Below are 17,528 nucleotides of genomic sequence, written 5' to 3'. Positions count from 1 at the left end.
GTAAGGTTGCGACCATTTTGGGAATTGTGTAAAAATAAAGTTATCTTTTTTAAACTATGAGAAACCGTATCATTTGTCTGTTTATTTGACCCAAAAGACACTCAGAAGCTTTTGCAACATTTCAACAAAACACGATTGCGGTCAGTTGGGAGGTGAACAGTGGGAACCACCCACACTCGTTTCCACCTGTTCATAACATAAGGGAATATTAATTCAGAACCAAAGTGAAAAACAGGACCTCACAGGTGGTAATCTCAGGATTACTACCCAAACTTTGTGCTAAGTAGCATAGAGATAGACAAATCAGGAAGGTGAATGCATAGAGTCATAGATTTCATGACACACTGGCATCAGTACTGGGACAGGAAGGAGCTTTGCTACTGGGACAGGCTTCAGCTGCTGGAATAGGTCTGGTATCCTGGAGGAAAGGATAAATAGGACTATGGATAAGACTTTAAATGAGTAAAGCAGGAGGGAGAAGGGATATGATGAAAATAAAATGAGTCTGAAGATAAAAGAAATAGGAGAGGGTAAAGATCACACCCAATTAGGGAATAAGGGTAACATAAACAGAATACTTGGCATCAGGTGGCAGGACTATATCTCCAACACAGAAGTCCTTGAAGCGGCCAACACCCCCAGCTTATACACACTACTGAGTCAGCGGCGCTTGAGATGGCTTGGCCATGTGAGCCGCATGGAAGATGGCAGGATCCCCAAAGACACATTGTACAGCGAGCTCGCCACTGGTATCAGACCCACCGGCCGTCCATGTCTCCGTTATAAAGACGTCTGCAAACGCGACATGAAATCGTGTGACATTGATCACAAGTCGTGGGAGTCAGTTGCCAGCATTCGCCAGAGCTGGCGGGCAGCCATAAAGACAGGGCTAAATTGTGGCGAGTCGAAGAGACTTAGTAGTTGGCAGGAAAAAAGACAGAGGCGCAAGGGGAGAGCCTACTGTGCAACAGCCCCAACAAACAAATTTCTCTGCAGCACCTGTGGAAGAGCCTGTCACTCCAGAATTGGCCTTTATAGCCACTCCAGGCGCTGCTTCACAAACCACTGACCACCTCCAGGCGCGTATCCATTGTCTCTCGAGATAAGGAGGCCCAAAAGGAAAGGAAACAGTCAAGGAACAGATAAGCTTATGGAATATAAGTATAGAGTGACTGTTAAAAATAAAGAGAGCAGAACAATTAATAAAAACAAATAAAATTGTCTGTACTGCAATGTTCACAACATCCAAAACAAAAGGGGGAACTTGAGGTAATAATTTGTAGCAAGGAGCCAGATGTAGTAGGACTAACTGAAACATGGCTTTATAAAACACAAGACTGGCAGTTAAGTAGAGCAGGATAGAACATTTTTAAAATTTGTTCATGGGTGTTACGACCAGCTGAGAAAGGTGTCTAGGGGTCTTTCTCAGCCTTCACCTGGTCTTATTGTAACAGGGTTTTAATTTTTAACACATCGTGTTTTGAGCTCCCCCTTGGTGAATCCTTGTTCACCACTTACCAATTATAAGGCAAAAAATGAGCATAAACAGGCTTTCTTAGGTTTAAAGAAGGAAAGTTAAATTTTATTAGATTTAAACTCTAATTTGGATAATGCCTACAAATACACATCGCGCCCCACGCTTGCATGCATACGTGATACGCACATGCAAATAGAGACAGAAAAGAGCAGAAGCAAAATAATGGAGAGGTTTGAGGCAATCTCTGAAGCTGTTTTTTTTACTTTGCTTCGAGCTCGCTGTAGAGTCCTTGATTGTAGGTAGTCTTACTTTTCATTGGGGTCCACTATTCTTCTTAAACCTTGTTCACTGTAGGAGACCTTTCTCTCTTGGAGTTCATATGTCTTTAATGGTTTCCGAAGCTGGTGAGAGTGAAATGAGAACAGACAGGAGAGAGGTCTTTTCAGTCCAGGAGTAAGCAGCTTTCTGAGTTTTAAAACTCTGTGGCAAGTTCAAATTCAAAAAAACTCCAACAACCAGTTAGTCATGCGACCAAACTGGTCTGACCACGTCTGTTTGTATATTCAGCCATCTTAGCAGTTAACTTGGAATGCTAGCTTCTCCACCTTCAACGTCTGGTAATCAAAAGTCCATTGTGGATTAAATTGGAGCAGGGCCCTTTGTTCTTTTCAATTACTGTCTTTTACTATGCAAATGCCTTTCTCGTCAAGCATCTGGTGCTTTTTTTAAAAACAAGTTCTTTCTTTACTCCAGTAACAATTTAAAAATCAATGTTCATGTGGCGAAATTAAGGTGTCTCACTCTTGGCAGGTGGGGGCCTGCATGACAGTGGGATATGAGCCCAAGGTGGTGGTGAGTCACTTTCTTGAACCACTGCAGTCCATGTGGTGAAGGTACATCTACTGTGCATTTTTTTTTTGCTCTAGCAGTTTAATACAATTGAGTGGCTTGCTACACTATTTCAGAGGGCAGTTAAGAGTCAACCACATTGTTGTGGATCTGGAGTCACATGTAGGCCAGCCAGGTAAACATGGTAGATTTCCTCCCCTGTAGAACATTAATGAGCTAGATGGGTTTGTCTGACAATCCAGTAGTTTCATGATCATTATTACTGATCCTAGCTTTTTACTTCCAGATTTTATTAACTAATTGAACTTAAATTCCCACAGCTGCCATGGTGAGATTTGAACTCATGTCTCCAGAGCATTACTGTAGGATTCCAGATTACTAGTCCAGTAACATTACCACTAGCTACTATCCCCTTTAAAAAAAAGAAAGATAGGGAAGAAAGAGGTGGGGAGGGGGATTTAGCTTTACTAGAGACAAAAATATGGCAAAAGAGACTTAATTAACATTAAGATAGAAACAGAATCTATCTGGATTGAGACAATGGATAAGAAGGTATTGATCATGTTAACATTGGTATTCAACAGAGAATCTAATAGTGGAACACAAGTGAAGGGAGAAATATGTAGGAAAATCTCAGAAATGAGTAAAAAAATCAAATAATAACCATGGGAGATTTTAACTACCCCCAAATAAACTGGCACAAGATAGGGAAAGGGGGAAAGAGATTGGAGGTTTTATAATGTACTGAGAACTCTTTTCGTACCTAGTAAATAAGAAGCACAACAGTAGAAGAATTTGCTGGATCTAGTAATGAGAAATGAACCACAGCAGATGAAAGAGGGGCACGTGGCGGAACATCTAGGCAATAGCGATCATAAAGTTTAAACTAATGATTGAGAAAGATATAAGTAAGACAAAGACCAAAGTAATAGATTTGAAAAAGCCAATTTTGAGTGAATAAATTGGTAGCACAGTGTTCAGTTCCATTCACAATTCCTCAGTTAACAAAATGATCCATGACCACATGCAGAAAGACCTGGACTACATCCAGGTTTGGAATGATGCACTGTGCAATCATCAACAAACATCCCCACTTCTGACCTTATATGATAGAGGGAAGGTCATTGATGAAGCAGATGAAGATGGATGAGCCTAGGACACTGCCCTGAGGAACTCTGCAGCAATGTCCTGGACCTGAGAGGATTGGCCTCCAACAACCACAACCACCTTTCTTTGTGCTACGTATAACTTGAGGCAGCAAAGAGCATATCCCCTGATTCCCATTGGCTTCAATTTTGCTGGGACCTCTTGGTGCCACAATTGGTCAAATGCTGCCTTGAAATCAAGAACAGTCACTCTTACCTCGCCTCTGGAATTCAGCTCTTTTGCCCATGTTTGGACCAAGGCTGTAATTAGGTCAGGAGTTGAGTGATTCTGTTGGAACTCAAGCTAAACATTGGTTACCAGGTTATTCGTGAATAAGTCCTGCTTGATAGTACTATCAACAACACCTTCCATCACTTTGCTGATGATTGAGAATAGGCTGATGGGGGATAATTGGTCAGATTGGATTTGTCCTGCTTTTTGTGGACAGGATATACCTAGGCAATTTTCCACGTTGTCAGATGTCAGTGTAGTATCTGTACTAGAACAGCTTAGCTAGGGGGCAAGGCTAGTTTTGGAGCATAGGTTTTCAGCACTTCAGCTGGGATGAGGTTGGGGCCTTTGCTCTATCCAGTGCCCTCAGCTGTTTCTTGATATCATGTGGAGTGAATTGAATTGAGTGAACAGTGGCATCTGTGATGTTGGCCACCTCAGAAGGAGGCCAAGATGGATCATCCACCCAGTATTTCCTCCTGAAGATGGTTGCAACACTTCAGCCTTGTCTTTTGCACCCATGCACTAGGCTCTGTCATTGAGGATGGGAAGTTCATGGAGCCACTTCCTCCTCCCCGCCCATTATTTTTTAAATTGTCCACTGTTGTTCATGAGTAGATGTGGCAGAACTACACAGCTTTGATCTGATCCAGTGGTTGTGGGATCGCTGAGCTCTGGCTAGCTCTGTAGCATGCTGCATCTGCTATTTAGCATGTATTTAGTCCTGTCTTGTAGCTTCACCTGGTTGGTACCTCATTTTTAGGTATGCCCTGTTACTGTTCCTGGCATGCATTCCTGCACTCCTCATTGAACCAGGGTTCATCTCCTGGCTTGATAGTAATAAGAGTTAGGGATATGCAGGTCATGAGGGCACAGATTGTGGTGGAATACAATTCTGTTGCTGCTGATTTCCCACAGCGTCTCATGAAAGCCCAGTTTGAAGCTGTTAGATCTATTCTGAATCTAAGCCATTTCACATGGTGGTAGGGTCACACAATAGAGGGTGTCCTCAGTGTGAAGATGGGACTCCATCTCCATACAATGGTCACTACTACAAATACTGTCATGGACAGTTGCATGTGCAATAGGTAGATTGGTAAGGATGAGGTCAAGTAGGTTTTTCCATTGTGTTGGTTCTCTCACCACCTGCCACAAACTCCATCTACCAGCTTTGTCCTTCAGAACTTGGCCAACTTGGTCGGTAGCAGCACTACTGAGCCACTGTTGGGAATGGACATTGCAGTCCTCCACCCAGAGTACATTCTGTCCCCTTGCTACCCTCAGTGTTTCTTTCATGTGGCGCTTTCCCAACTATATGCCACTGTGCCGACACCTCTGGTGGTTCCAGTAGGAAAGGACATACCCGGGTGATAATCCTGAGTATGACTATGTTAGGCTTGATAACTCTATGGTGCAGCACTCCCACAAGTACCCAGATGTGACTGAGAAGGACTTTGCAGGGCTGACTGTGCTGCATATGCTTTTGACCTGTCTGAGTCAGATACCTAGATCGATGCCAGGTGGTCCATTTTATTTTATTCTTACACTTTTTCATAATGGTTTGATACAACTGAATGGCTGGGCCATTTCAGAGGACAGTTAAGAGTCATACTCACATATAGACTAAGCAAGTTTCCTTCACTAGAGGCCGAGTGAATTAGTTGGGGTTTTACAACATTTCCAGCGGTTTTATGGTCACCATTACTATTACTGTTATATTACCAGCTTTCTTTATTCCAGGTTTATTTAATTAACTGCATTTAAATTTCCCAATTACCATGGTGGGATTTGAACACATGGCTCAGATCATTTGCCTAAGTCACTGGATTACTAGTATAGTAACACACTAAGCCAAGAGCGACGTCTCAATTCATTCCATCTTCGCTGCCTCCGGAGAATCCTTGGGATCAGGTTGCAGGACCGTATCTCCAACACAGAAGTCCTGGAAGCGGCCAACATCCCCAGCATATACACCCGACTTAAGCCAGCGGCGCCTGAGATGGCTTGGCCATGTGAGCCGCCTGGAAGATGGCAGGATCCCCAAGGACACATTGTACAGCGAGCTCGTCACTGGTACCAGACTCACCGGCCATCCATGTCTCCGCTTTAAAGACGTCTGCAAACGCGACATGAAGTCCTGTGACATTGATCACAAGTCGTGGGAGTCAGTTGCCAGCGATCGCCAGAGCTGGCGGGCAACCATAAAGGCGGGGCTAAAGCATGGCGAGTCGAAGAGACTTAGCAGTTGGCAGGAAAAAAAGACAGAAGCACAAGGAGAGCGCCAACTGTGTAACAGCCCTGACAACCAATTTTATCTGCAGCACCTGTGGAAGAGTCTGTCGCTCTAGCATTGGCCTTTATAGCCACTCCAGGCGCTGCTTAACAAACCACTGACCACCTCCATGCTCTCGAGACAAGGAGGCCAAAGAACAAAAAGGAACACTATGTTACTTTACCAGTAATGAATATAATTCCTTAGAAAAGAGAATAGTGCCAGAGGTGGACTGCCAATGTTATTCCCATAGCTAAAAAAGGATATAGAAGTCTAGGGAACTATTGACCAGTTAGCTTAAAGTCAGTGGTAGAAAAGATAATGGAATCTTTAATCAAAGTAGTAATAGAAAAGCATTCAGAAATGGAAAAGATAATAGTCGGCCTGGATTTCAAATGGGAAGGTTATGCTTGACGAACCTTAATTCATTATTTTAAGTGTAGACAAGGGCAACGTGGATGATGTAATATATTTGGATTTTCAAAGGCACTGCAACATGGACTTGTGACTAGGATCAGAACATGTAGCAGAATAGTGAGCTGACTGCAAAACAGAAAATAAGAGTATGGGTTAGGGGCAGCTACTCAGACCAGCAAGAGAGGGGAATTGGTGTTCCTCAGGGACCAGTAGTGCAGTCACTGATGTTAACAATTTACATTAATCGTTTTGTGGATTTGGGAGGAAAAAACAGGGGCAGGAGTTTTGTTCAGGAAACCTGAAAGTTTGGGTTTCTCACTGTGAAACTTGGTGGGGGGGGGGGGGGGGGGGGGGGAACCAAAACTAGAGGGCATAAATATAAAATAGTCACTAATAAATCCCATGGGGAATCCAGGATAAACTTATTAACCAAAGTGATAAGAATGTGGCAGCTATGACCACAAAGAGTAGTTGAGGCAAATAGCATTCAGGAGCAGTGATAAGCACTAGGGAGAAAGGAATAGAAGGGTATGTTGATAGGATTAGAAGAGGCACGTGTGGTGCAGAAACATCATGATAAAACAGTTGGCCCAACAGTATCTGCAGTATTTTGCTTTGATATGATAGCCTGGTTCTGTCGTGTAGACTTGATGTAATCAATACAAGATACAAAACCCAGGTGCTAAGCTGGTAACATTGGACAAAAGGAAAGTTGATGTTTTTAAGCATAAGCCTAAATATAACTGACAGCTTCCTCCAAAAAGGCAAGTCATATTTTGGAAGGTACCACCATTTTATAGACAATCTGGATATAAATTATGTCTAGAATCATACAGCACAGGAGGGCATTTGGCCCATCGTGCCTGTACCAATTAGTTCAACGCTCCTGCACTTTCCCCAAAGTCCCATAAGCATTTAATAAATTGAGCAAAGAAGTTTAAAATCCACTTTGCAGTCAGGATCAGGGAGGGGACACAATAAAAGAATGAAGACAACGGTGTACCCAAGGCAATACCTTATAGAACAGATTGTGGAATTCTGCATGTCTACATATCATGTAATAGAAGGTCATCACGTTGGGATAGTCCTTAGTAAATGGCTGGAAGATAGGAGACAGTCGACATAAAAGGTTCATTCGGATTGCCAGGGATCAGAACTGGGATCATAGCTTTGCATCACATATACCAGTTACTTAGATAGAACTCTATCCCTTCAAAGTCTGAAGATTACACTAAATTAGGTGGATGTGGAGGAGCAAAGCAATTTAGATGTCCAACTACAAAAATTAAAAGCTAGTGCAGAGATATAAAAATATAGCTAAAAATACAAATGGAATATTTAGTATTTAGAGATACAGCACTGAAACAGGCCCTTCGGCCCACCGAGTCTGTGCCGACAAACAACCACCCATTTATACTAACACTACAGTAATCCCATACACTAGGGCCAATTTACCTATCACCTGCAAGTCTTTTGGATATGGGAGGAAACCGGAGCACCCGGCGAAAACCCACGCAGACACAGGGAGAACTTGCAAACTCCGCACAGGCAGTACCCAGAATCGAACCTGGGTCCCTGGAGCTGTGATGTTGCAGTTTATCTCAAGGGGGATTGTCATGCAAGAGAGCTATGCTTCAATTATAGAGACTTGGTCAGTCTCCACCTGGCACACTGTATTCAGTTTTCAGCACTAGATCTCAGGCAAGATATATCAACTTGAAAGGGGTAGAGCACAATTTCACCAGAATACTACTTGGACTTAAAGAATACATGAGGACAGGCTGCATAAACCTGCTTTGCATTGACTCAAGTTTAGGTTAAGGGACAATCTAATAATGGTGTCTAAATGATAGAGATTCAATACGGTTAGCTATAGAAAAATTATTTCCTCTGCAAAGGGAATCCAGAACAAGAGGGCATAACATAACAAGTTGAACTAGACCATTTGGAACAAAATCAGGAAATGCTTGTTCAAACAGTAGTCGGAATTTGTAACACACTGCCTCAAAAGGCTGTGGATACAGCATCAATTGAAATGTTCCAAGACTGATCAATAGGCATTTGGTGGGTAAGGTTACCAAGCAATATGGAACGAAGGTGGGTAAAGAAAGTAGAATATATTTTCCATGATTTAAACTGAATGGCAGGACAGGGTCAAGGGGCTGAATGGCCTTACTCCTGTTCCTATTTTGCGAGCTGGTTTCTGGCAGGTTGGGGGTGAGATGGTTAAAAAGTTGGGTAAGTAGCAACTCTACCGTTTAGGGTAAGGATCAAATTACAATTTCTTTCCCAGCTACAAGACAAAAGAAAGTCAAAAGTAGATTTGTGGTCAAACAGAAAGTGCTGGAAATACTCAGGTCAGGCAGCATCTGTGGAGAGTGCTTCTCTCTCCCCACAGATGCAACCTGACCTGAGTATTTCCAGCACTTGGTTTTTATTTCAGATTTTCAGCATTTTGCTTTTAGATTTGTGGTCAGTTGGCAAGATTTGCCAAGAGGAAGGGTCCAGGAAAGTCTAGCTTATGAAAGCTGACTGGGTTCCAAGCCAGCCTTTGTTTGTGTATAAGGTTCACTAAAAGAAAAGCCATTATGGAAAAGTATGGTATATTTTATTTTCTGTTACAAGGAAGGACAGCAATGATGTTAAGCAGAGATGACATTTTCTAGAAATCATTACTTGGCATTAACTAGATGAATAAAATAAAAATTTAACGATTTATATCTGGTCACCTCACTAAATCAATCACCTTCTTAGAAAATTGGAAAAAGTAAGTGCACATGAAAGGTTTGGGTTTTTTGCTCATTGCACAAGTCATACTATTGCATAACTAAGTATTTGGGATTGTGAGGGCTCTGTTTGATTATGGAGCAACAGTTGGGACTGAACCCATAACATCTAGGATAGGCCTGAAATTTGTAACAAGCATGTACAAGCTGTAATAGTTACCACATGAAGTTAACAGACTGACAGTTTCAGAGAGCAAGAATTTCCAAAATTCAGATATTGCACTACCAGTTGGAGGGTAAACCACTCTCCATTCTTTGAACAATGTGCTTTAACCCCAACTTCAAGCACATCCCTATTTTCACAGTAGTATTAGTCCAAATGCGTCAATTCACTTCACACAAAGCCATTCCATGTTGTAAGTCTGGGGTACCTTCAAACCCAAGATCAACAATTTGGAAAGGCCAGTAAGCTAACAACCAAACTGAATTACAGAGCCATATATCTTCATCTATGTTTAACTGAACATGAATAATTTATTTTCTAGTCTCTCAAAGATTCATTGCACAATTTCATTTCAACAACCTTTGGCTTATGAAGTGCAGTAAACCACAAATTATAATTGATTTCATAGAGAGGTCTAATGAAACTGTTGTGTCTAAGGTTGATTGTAACGACTCTGAGCAAGATAGATTCCAAATTGCCTTGTGGATGAAGCAAGAATTGTAATAAGTATCTAGCCATTCCAAGTTATCTGATCTCAGCCAGAGATGGATGCAACAAATCAACTCGATGTGGTGTGGGGGTGGGTGCTGGTGTGGAGCACATGCTGGAATGTACAATTTTGTAGACAAGGAGTAGGAAGAGGGGCAGGTGTAGCTGTAACATTCTATATGCTTGAATGGGCTTCTAAATTTCATTCAGCAAGTCAGTGCCTTCTGGATAGGAGGAAATGAGAAGGAAAATTTAACAATTATTGACAACCAAATTGCTCAAGTATAATTCAATAATTTACAGCATTGCTTTGGGTCCTCAGTACAAGTATTCAGCCAAATATGTAATGTGATTAAGCTGCAGTTCATTTAATGTATTAAAGATCTGACCTTTAATCAACATCGAGACAGAACTGCATGCGTATTCAAATCTACTGATGTTTTGATAAATAATTATGTTCTTCAATCATCTGTTGCTGCTCATTATACAGTAGGTGAGAACTGTACCAAAATGCCCCACATAGCCATGCACCAATACTGCAGTTGTCTTAAAGGCAGCTCATTGAAGGCATTCAAGCAAGCACAGTTGATGAAATTATTTCCATTATATTGGTAGGCATCTCTATTTAAGTCTTCCACAAATAGTTTCTAGTGTCACACATTCAAATATCAACTGCATCAACTTAAACTTTTATTTGTACAAAGAAACAAAAAATTGTTTTTTTACAAAGCAAATCACATCATCAAATTCAAAACTACTGATGCCAGAAACATTACATATCAATCTAGTTCCTGGATTCCACATTTTATTGGATATTTGAAAGGACATGTTTAAAAAATAAATCAGAAAATGTTGCAGCCTGAAAAAAAAACTCAATCCTCTCCCAAGTTTCAATTACAAATTTTATAAATAAGAGAAATTCAACATCCCACAAATTGTTTTCAACACTGAATAAATATCTACTCTATTTCATGGTAGACCAATCATTCTCACCAGCATGAAACATGTACAGTACTGAAATGATATAAAATTGTCACTCATGTGTAGTGTAGCATTCTTTTGTTGGTTAAAAAAACCTCATTTTTAATTAAAATAAACACAGGTGTAACTTGAGACTTGATGACTGATTTTTCCTTAAACAAATTAACAATCTATCTCTTCACAAAATGAGAACACAGGACAGCTCCACAATTATATTTATAAAAGTATAACATTTACCCTGTGTTTGATGGAAGACACTACGATGCATGAATGTTACTTCGAAAAAGTACAAAAATCATTCAGTAAAACAGTACTGCATCCAATATACACAAATTATGGAATCTCTACAAACTTCTTGTAGCAAAATGCAGCTTCACACTACATTTTCCTGAGTGCTTAACAATAGAAAGAATTTTAGTCCAGTGCAGGTCGCATTTCAAGGTTGTAAAATAAAAATTATTGCAGTTCATAGAAGGGCAAGGCAGTCTGTGGCATGATTCTAGTTTTCAATTCAAAAATGGAACACCATATATTTTAAAATGTTCCTATTTAAAGCAACACCACTGAACAACCTTAAATTCTTGACCTTTTGGTAGCTGGTGGTTGAGGTGGATGGTCCACATTAGCAGATTTCATTGGCAATCCCAGCTTTTCTACTTGATTGTGAAAGAAGGCTTGAAGTTTTATCCCAGCTTTTGCTTCACTTGTGTTTCGAGGATTGTATTCAAAACAGTTTGTAAACATTAATTCTACATCATCAATAAAATCCGCTGCAAAAGAGAACAATTTGTATGCTGAAATTTTATCATTGAGATACACTAGCAGGTTTCTATGGTGTTATTCACTAAATGGGAGGATATAGTCTTGTAACAGAGGATTTATGCCAATTAACGTACTACAGTATAACTGTGCAAATACAAAACAAATTGTGTATTAAAGGAAATGATGCACAATCTAGGCCAACACTTCTGTGCATTACTGAAGGACTGCTGCATCAGCAAAGATGCTCCCTTTCAGAGGAGACAGTAAACTGCTTGAACAGTTCAGGTTTAAGATCCCATAGCATTTCTCTCAAAGTTTAATTCAACCGGTAGCCTGGCCAGTATGCTTCCTACAACCAGTACCATTATAAAAAGTAACTGGTCATTCATTACACAGCTGTTTGCAGAATGGCTGCCACATTGTCCTACATAATATGTAGTTAATTTACAAAGTAACTTGTGTGAAACTCTTTGATGAATTTCAACACAAGGTACTAAACAAATAGAGTAAGTGCTTCATGCAATTACTTTTGAAGTTCACGGTTATATTGACAAACATAGTAGCTAAGTGGATCAGAAACATTCCACAATTGGTAACAGGGTGATTGACCAGCCATGAAGCACAAATCTAGGTCCAATTTTGGTTATAGCAGAGTACGTGCGGAGTTTGCAAGTTCTCCCTGTGACCGCGTGGGTTTTCGCCGGGTGCTCCGGTTTCCTCCCACAGCCAAAGACTTGCAGGTTGATAGGTAAATTAGCCATTATAAAGTGCCCCTTGTATAGGTAGGTGGTAGGTGAATTGAAGGAAGGTGGGGATGTGGTAGGAATATGGGATTATTGTAGGATTAGTATAAATGGGTGGTTGACAGTCGGCAAAGACTCGGTGGGCCGAAGGGCCTGTTTCAGTGCTGTATCTCTCAATAAATAAATAAAATGGCAGTCAACAAGTAGCAAGGCGTTGGTGGGACAAGTGCACAAGAACTGATACAACACACACAAGCAAAAAAGAAACTGAAATGTTGAGACAGGCTAGGCTACAACTGGAGGAGTAAGGATCTGTGTTTCGACCGTTCTACTTTAACGTGCCAATAAAATGCGGGGAAAATAACAAAACAAAACATGCTTGTGCAGCCCAATTACTTTTTCAGCAGGATTTAAAAACAGAGCTGGGGTACATCTAATTGGCAACCTTTCCCCACCAGTCAAGTGAATGGAACTGATTTTTGATTGTCCCAAACATCTAACTGACTAAATGCAAAAAATCAGTTAACTTAAAATAAATTGGAGACAGATAGAATCAAAAAGGTATTTAAACATTTTTAAACTTACATGCAAAGTTATATTCACATCTGTTTAGTTTTTCTCTTATAATATTTAAGGCAACTGGCTTTTTAACAATATCGTAGTAATCAGTAACCTGTGAAAAACAGAAAAAAGATGCCATGTCATGAATGGGATTTTATTCCTCAACTGTGTAATATAAAGTGTTCTGATTAGTCATTCAATTACATTGCAACAAACACTCATTTTATATGGACTGAAAATAAAAACTTCTGCAACTGAGATTCTATAAGTATATTAAGAATAAAAGGGTAGCTAGGGAGAGAGTAGGTCCCCTTAAGGATCAGTGTGGCAATCTATGTGTGGAGCCACAGGAAATGGGAGAGGTCTTAAATGAATATTTCTCGTCAGTATTTACTGTGGAGGTGGTCATGGAAGCTAGTGAGTTCAAGGGAGGGAACTGTGATATCCTGGTGCATATCAACATTACAAAGGAGGTGGTGTTGAAGGTTTTGAAGTGCAAGGTGGATAAATCTCCAGGGCCTGACCAGGTGTATCCTAGGATGCTATGGGAAGCAAGGGAGGAGATTGCTGGGGCCCTGGCAGAGAATTTTGTATCATCGTTAGCCACAGGTGAGGTACAGGAAGACTGGAGGATAGCTAATGTTGTGCCTTTATTTAAGGACAGCAAGGATAAGCCAGGGAACTACAGGCTGGTGAGCCTTACATCAGTGGTGGGAAAGTTATTGGAAGGGATTCTGAGAGACAGGATTTATATGCATTTGGAAAGGCATGGTCTGATCAGGGATAGTCAGCATGGCTTTGTGTGTGGGAAATCATGTCTCACGAATTTGATTGAGTTTTTCGAGGAGGTGACCAAGAGGATTGACGAGGGCAGGGCGATGGACGTTGTCTACATGGACTTCAGCAAGGCCTTTGACAAGGTCTCGCACGGTAGGCTGGTCCAGAAGGTTCGAACACATGGGATCCAGGGTGAGCTAGCCAGTTGGATACAAAATTGGCTTGGTGATAGGAGGCAGAGGGTGGTAGTGGAGGGTTGTTTTTCAGACTGGAGGCCGGTAAACAGTGGTGTGCCACAGGGATCGGTGCTGGGCCCTCTGTTGTTTGTCATATATATTAATGACTTGGATGTGAATGTAGGGGGCATGATTAGTAAGTTTGCAGATGACACCAAAATTGGTGGTATAGTGGACAATGAAGAAGGTTGTCTAAGGTTACAACAGGAAATAGATCAACTGGGAAAGTGGGCAAGGGATTTGCAAATGGAATTTAACGCAGACAAGTGTGAAGTGATGCATTTTGGGAAGTTAAACCAGGGCAGGACATATACAATGAATGGCAGGGCCCTGGGGAGTGTTCTTGAGCAGAGAGACTTTGGGGTGCAAGTACATAGTTCCCTGAAAGTGGCAACACAGGTAGACAGGGTGAAGGCGGTGTATGGCATGCTTACCTTCATCGGCCGAGGCATCGAGTACAAGATTTGGGACATCATGTTACAGTTGTACATAACGTTGGTTAGGCTGCATTTGGAGTACTGTGTGCAGTTCTGGTCGCTGCACTACAGGAAAGATGTGATTAAGCTAGAGAGGGTGCAGAAAAGATTCACAAGAATTGTTGCCTGGTTGGAGGGCTTGAGTTATAAAGAGAGATTGGACAGGCTGTGTCTGTTTTCCCTGGAGTGAAGGAGGCTGAGAGGGGACATGATAGAGGTATATGAAATTATGAGAGGCATAGATAGGGTAGATAGCCAGAGTCTGTTTCCCATGGTAGGGGTGACTAAAACTAGAGGGCATAGATTTAAGGTGAGAGGGAGGAGGTTTAAAGGGGATCAAAGGGGTAGATTTTTCACACAAAGAATAGTGGGTATCTGGAATGAGCTGCCTGAGGTGGTGGTGGAGGCAGGAACAGTAGCGACATTTAAGAGGCATCTGGACAGGTACTTGAATGAGAAAGGAATAGAGGGATATGGAATTAATGCAGGCAGGTGGGATTAGTCTAGATAGGCATTATGGTCGGCATGGACGCGATGGGACGAATGGCCTGTTTCTATGCTGTATGACTCTATGACCAAAGGCTAATTAGAACTATTAGCTCAATAATCGATATTTCCAAGTAAATGCATTATTTTGAGAAAACAAGGGCACAAAAATCGACTATACATCTTTGAAGGAGCTGTTTGCTATTTGGGATTAAGCAACCTTAAACACTGGTGCTCTACCTGTGACATGCAGAAAATGACTGTTCTGCTACATAAGCAGGAAATGCATTTATTTAACCAAACCCAACAATATTTATACAGTAGGCGAGGCAAAGAGATATGAATGGTTACTTGATATATCAAAGTTTTACTGCATAAAGCTAACTAACTAAAATATAAGGGTATTAAATTCTTATTACTTTCATACATGAACTGGGATTACTGTTAGAAACAGAATCTATGGCACTATAGATAATTACAATGTAACTGAATATACCTGAGCTTTGTTTACCAGTTTCAGGAATGGCCAACTGTCTTCATGCCGTACTAAGTCAACTATTAGCTGTTCACAAACCGAAAGCTCATGTATGCCAGAGTGTCGACTTGAACTCCTTCGACTTCCCGTTATTTTTGATACTTGCACTACTGCATCTTTTTAAATAAAAGAATTAAAATAGTGACTAAAGTAAATCACATGATCACAGACTGAGCTTTCCATTTCTTGCTTCTGGCTCAGTAAACATTGGACAATAAAGATCATTAAATTGCATTAAAGACTTGCAGAACTCTGACTATTTTCCAGAATTAGATATTCTGAATATTCACAAAAAGCAGCAAATTTTTTAAATCAACTCAAGTTCCAAATAATTTGATCCTGGATACTACTGGTTTAATCTTCACCTCACTGTCAAACCAAGAGAGTTTCATTACATTACACTGTACAGAAATATTGAAAGAAAAGTGGACTATTCATATTTAGTAGGCACTTAGAATGAAGGGAATACACCATTGTTACGACCAGGTGAGAAAAGGGCCTAGGGGTCCCTCTCAGCCTTCATAGAGTCTTACTGTAACAGGGTTTAATTTTAAACACACCGTGTTTTTAGCTCCCCCTTGATGAATCCTTGTTCACCATTTTCCAATTATAAGGCAAAGAGACCAGCACAAACAGGCTTTATTAGGTTTAAAGAAGAAAAGTTGAAATTTATTAAACTTAAACTCTAACGCAGTTAACACCTATGGATACACAGTGTGCCCAAGCCAGCATGCATACACGATACACACATGCAAATACAGACAGAAAAGAGCCAAAGAAAAATAAAGTGGAATAACTTGAGGCAATATTTTTTGTTACGGTTCTTCGAGCTCACTGTAAAGTCTTTGATTGTAGGTAGATCTTGCTTTTCGTTGGGGCCCAGTATTCTTAAACCTTGTTTGCTGGCAAAGACTTTTTTCTTTTGGGGTTCATGTCTCTTCAGTGGATTCAGAGACTTGAGAGAAAGATGGGAGCAGACAGGAGAGATTTTCTCAGTTCAGGAGCAAACAGACTTTCTGCCCAAACTGTACAAATTCAAAAAACTCAGATTGCCCAGCATGTTAGCCAAGTGGTTTAGCTGGTTTAGCCATGTCAGTTTGTGTATTCGGCCATCTTAGTCAACCTGGAATGCGAGCTTCCCCCACCTTCAATGTCTGGTGATCAAAAGTCCATTGTGGGTTGAATGTGTCAGGGAATGGCTGCTTTGTCCCTCCAAACACTATCTGTAAATATGCAAATGTCTTTTCCAGCCACAACTGATCTGTTTAACAAGTCCTTTCTTCACTCCAGTAACAGTTTAAAATCAATGTTCATGACAAAATTAATGTGCCTCATTCTTGGCAGGTGGGGGCCTAGCATGACACCATATACAATAGGCAAGGCATTTTGCAAATCCCTTAAGTGATATTTCACGCTCACCAATAAGATTTTTCTTTACTGCCAAATGTATGCAGGAAGCTATATGCATATTGGGTCTTTAACATAGAAAAAAAAAGTTCAGCATTCCAGAGACAATAATCAATAAAAAGGCAGAGTCAAAGGAAGAGATATGACAAGTTTGGCCCAAGAGGTGGAATTTAAGGAGCAGAGTGAAGTGGAGGGGTTTAGGGAGGGTAATGCCACTGAAGGCACAGTTACGAGTGGCATGGTGAAAGGAGAGGGTGCGCAAGAGAACAGAATCAGAGGAATAGAAAGTATTGGGGGCAGAGGCAAAGCCATGAAAGGTTTTAAAACACAAGAATGAGAATTTTAAACTTGAAGTGCGAGGGATCTGTGAGCCAGCACGAGCAAGCAAGGCAGGGGTGGCAGGTGAGCAGGACTTGGTGCAAGACAGGATATATGCAACAGAATTTTGGATAAGCTTACAGAAAAAGAGTACAATAGGAGGACAAAAAGTAGTAATGGAATAGTCAAGTCTAGAAATGAACAACTGCACAATGAGGGTTTCAGCAAATTGAATGAGGGAGGGTTGGAAGCAACCTATGTTAGAGACGGAAGTAGGTTCTCTTTGTAGGAGAGAGGGGATATAAGGTTAGAAGCTCAGCTTAGGGTTGAAGATAAGATAAGATAACTTTACATTTATATAGTGTCTGGCCCATAACTTGGATCTTCCTGACGCTGGTCATCAGTCCAAACCCCTT

The 17,528-nt window shown here is 40.9% G+C and overlaps 1 protein-coding gene across 4 annotated transcripts in view; it reads right to left on the bottom strand.

The window, feature by feature from the left end:
• Positions 1-8,999: 8,999 nt before the first annotated feature.
• baz1a (bromodomain adjacent to zinc finger domain, 1A) overlaps positions 9,000-17,528 on the bottom strand; it is a 100,103-nt gene continuing 91,574 nt past the window's right edge. For 2 of the 4 annotated variants that reach the window (XM_068039303.1, XM_068039304.1), the window contains exons 26-28: positions 15,349-15,503; positions 12,902-12,989; positions 9,000-11,581 (exon numbers count right to left, since the gene is read on the bottom strand). In XM_068039303.1, coding sequence (XP_067895404.1) covers positions 11,385-11,581; positions 12,902-12,989; positions 15,349-15,503 — 440 coding nt within the window. In that variant the 3' untranslated portion in view covers positions 9,000-11,384. Of the gene's footprint in view, positions 11,582-12,901; positions 12,990-15,348; positions 15,504-17,528 lie in introns of those variants that run through there. The other 2 variants (XM_068039307.1, XM_068039305.1) reach the window with 2 other exon arrangements.

This window comes from Heterodontus francisci, chromosome 9 (assembly GCF_036365525.1).
Source record: "Heterodontus francisci isolate sHetFra1 chromosome 9, sHetFra1.hap1, whole genome shotgun sequence".
NCBI lineage: Eukaryota > Metazoa > Chordata > Chondrichthyes > Heterodontiformes > Heterodontidae > Heterodontus > Heterodontus francisci.
This window is presented reverse-complemented; position numbering and strand designations above follow the sequence as displayed.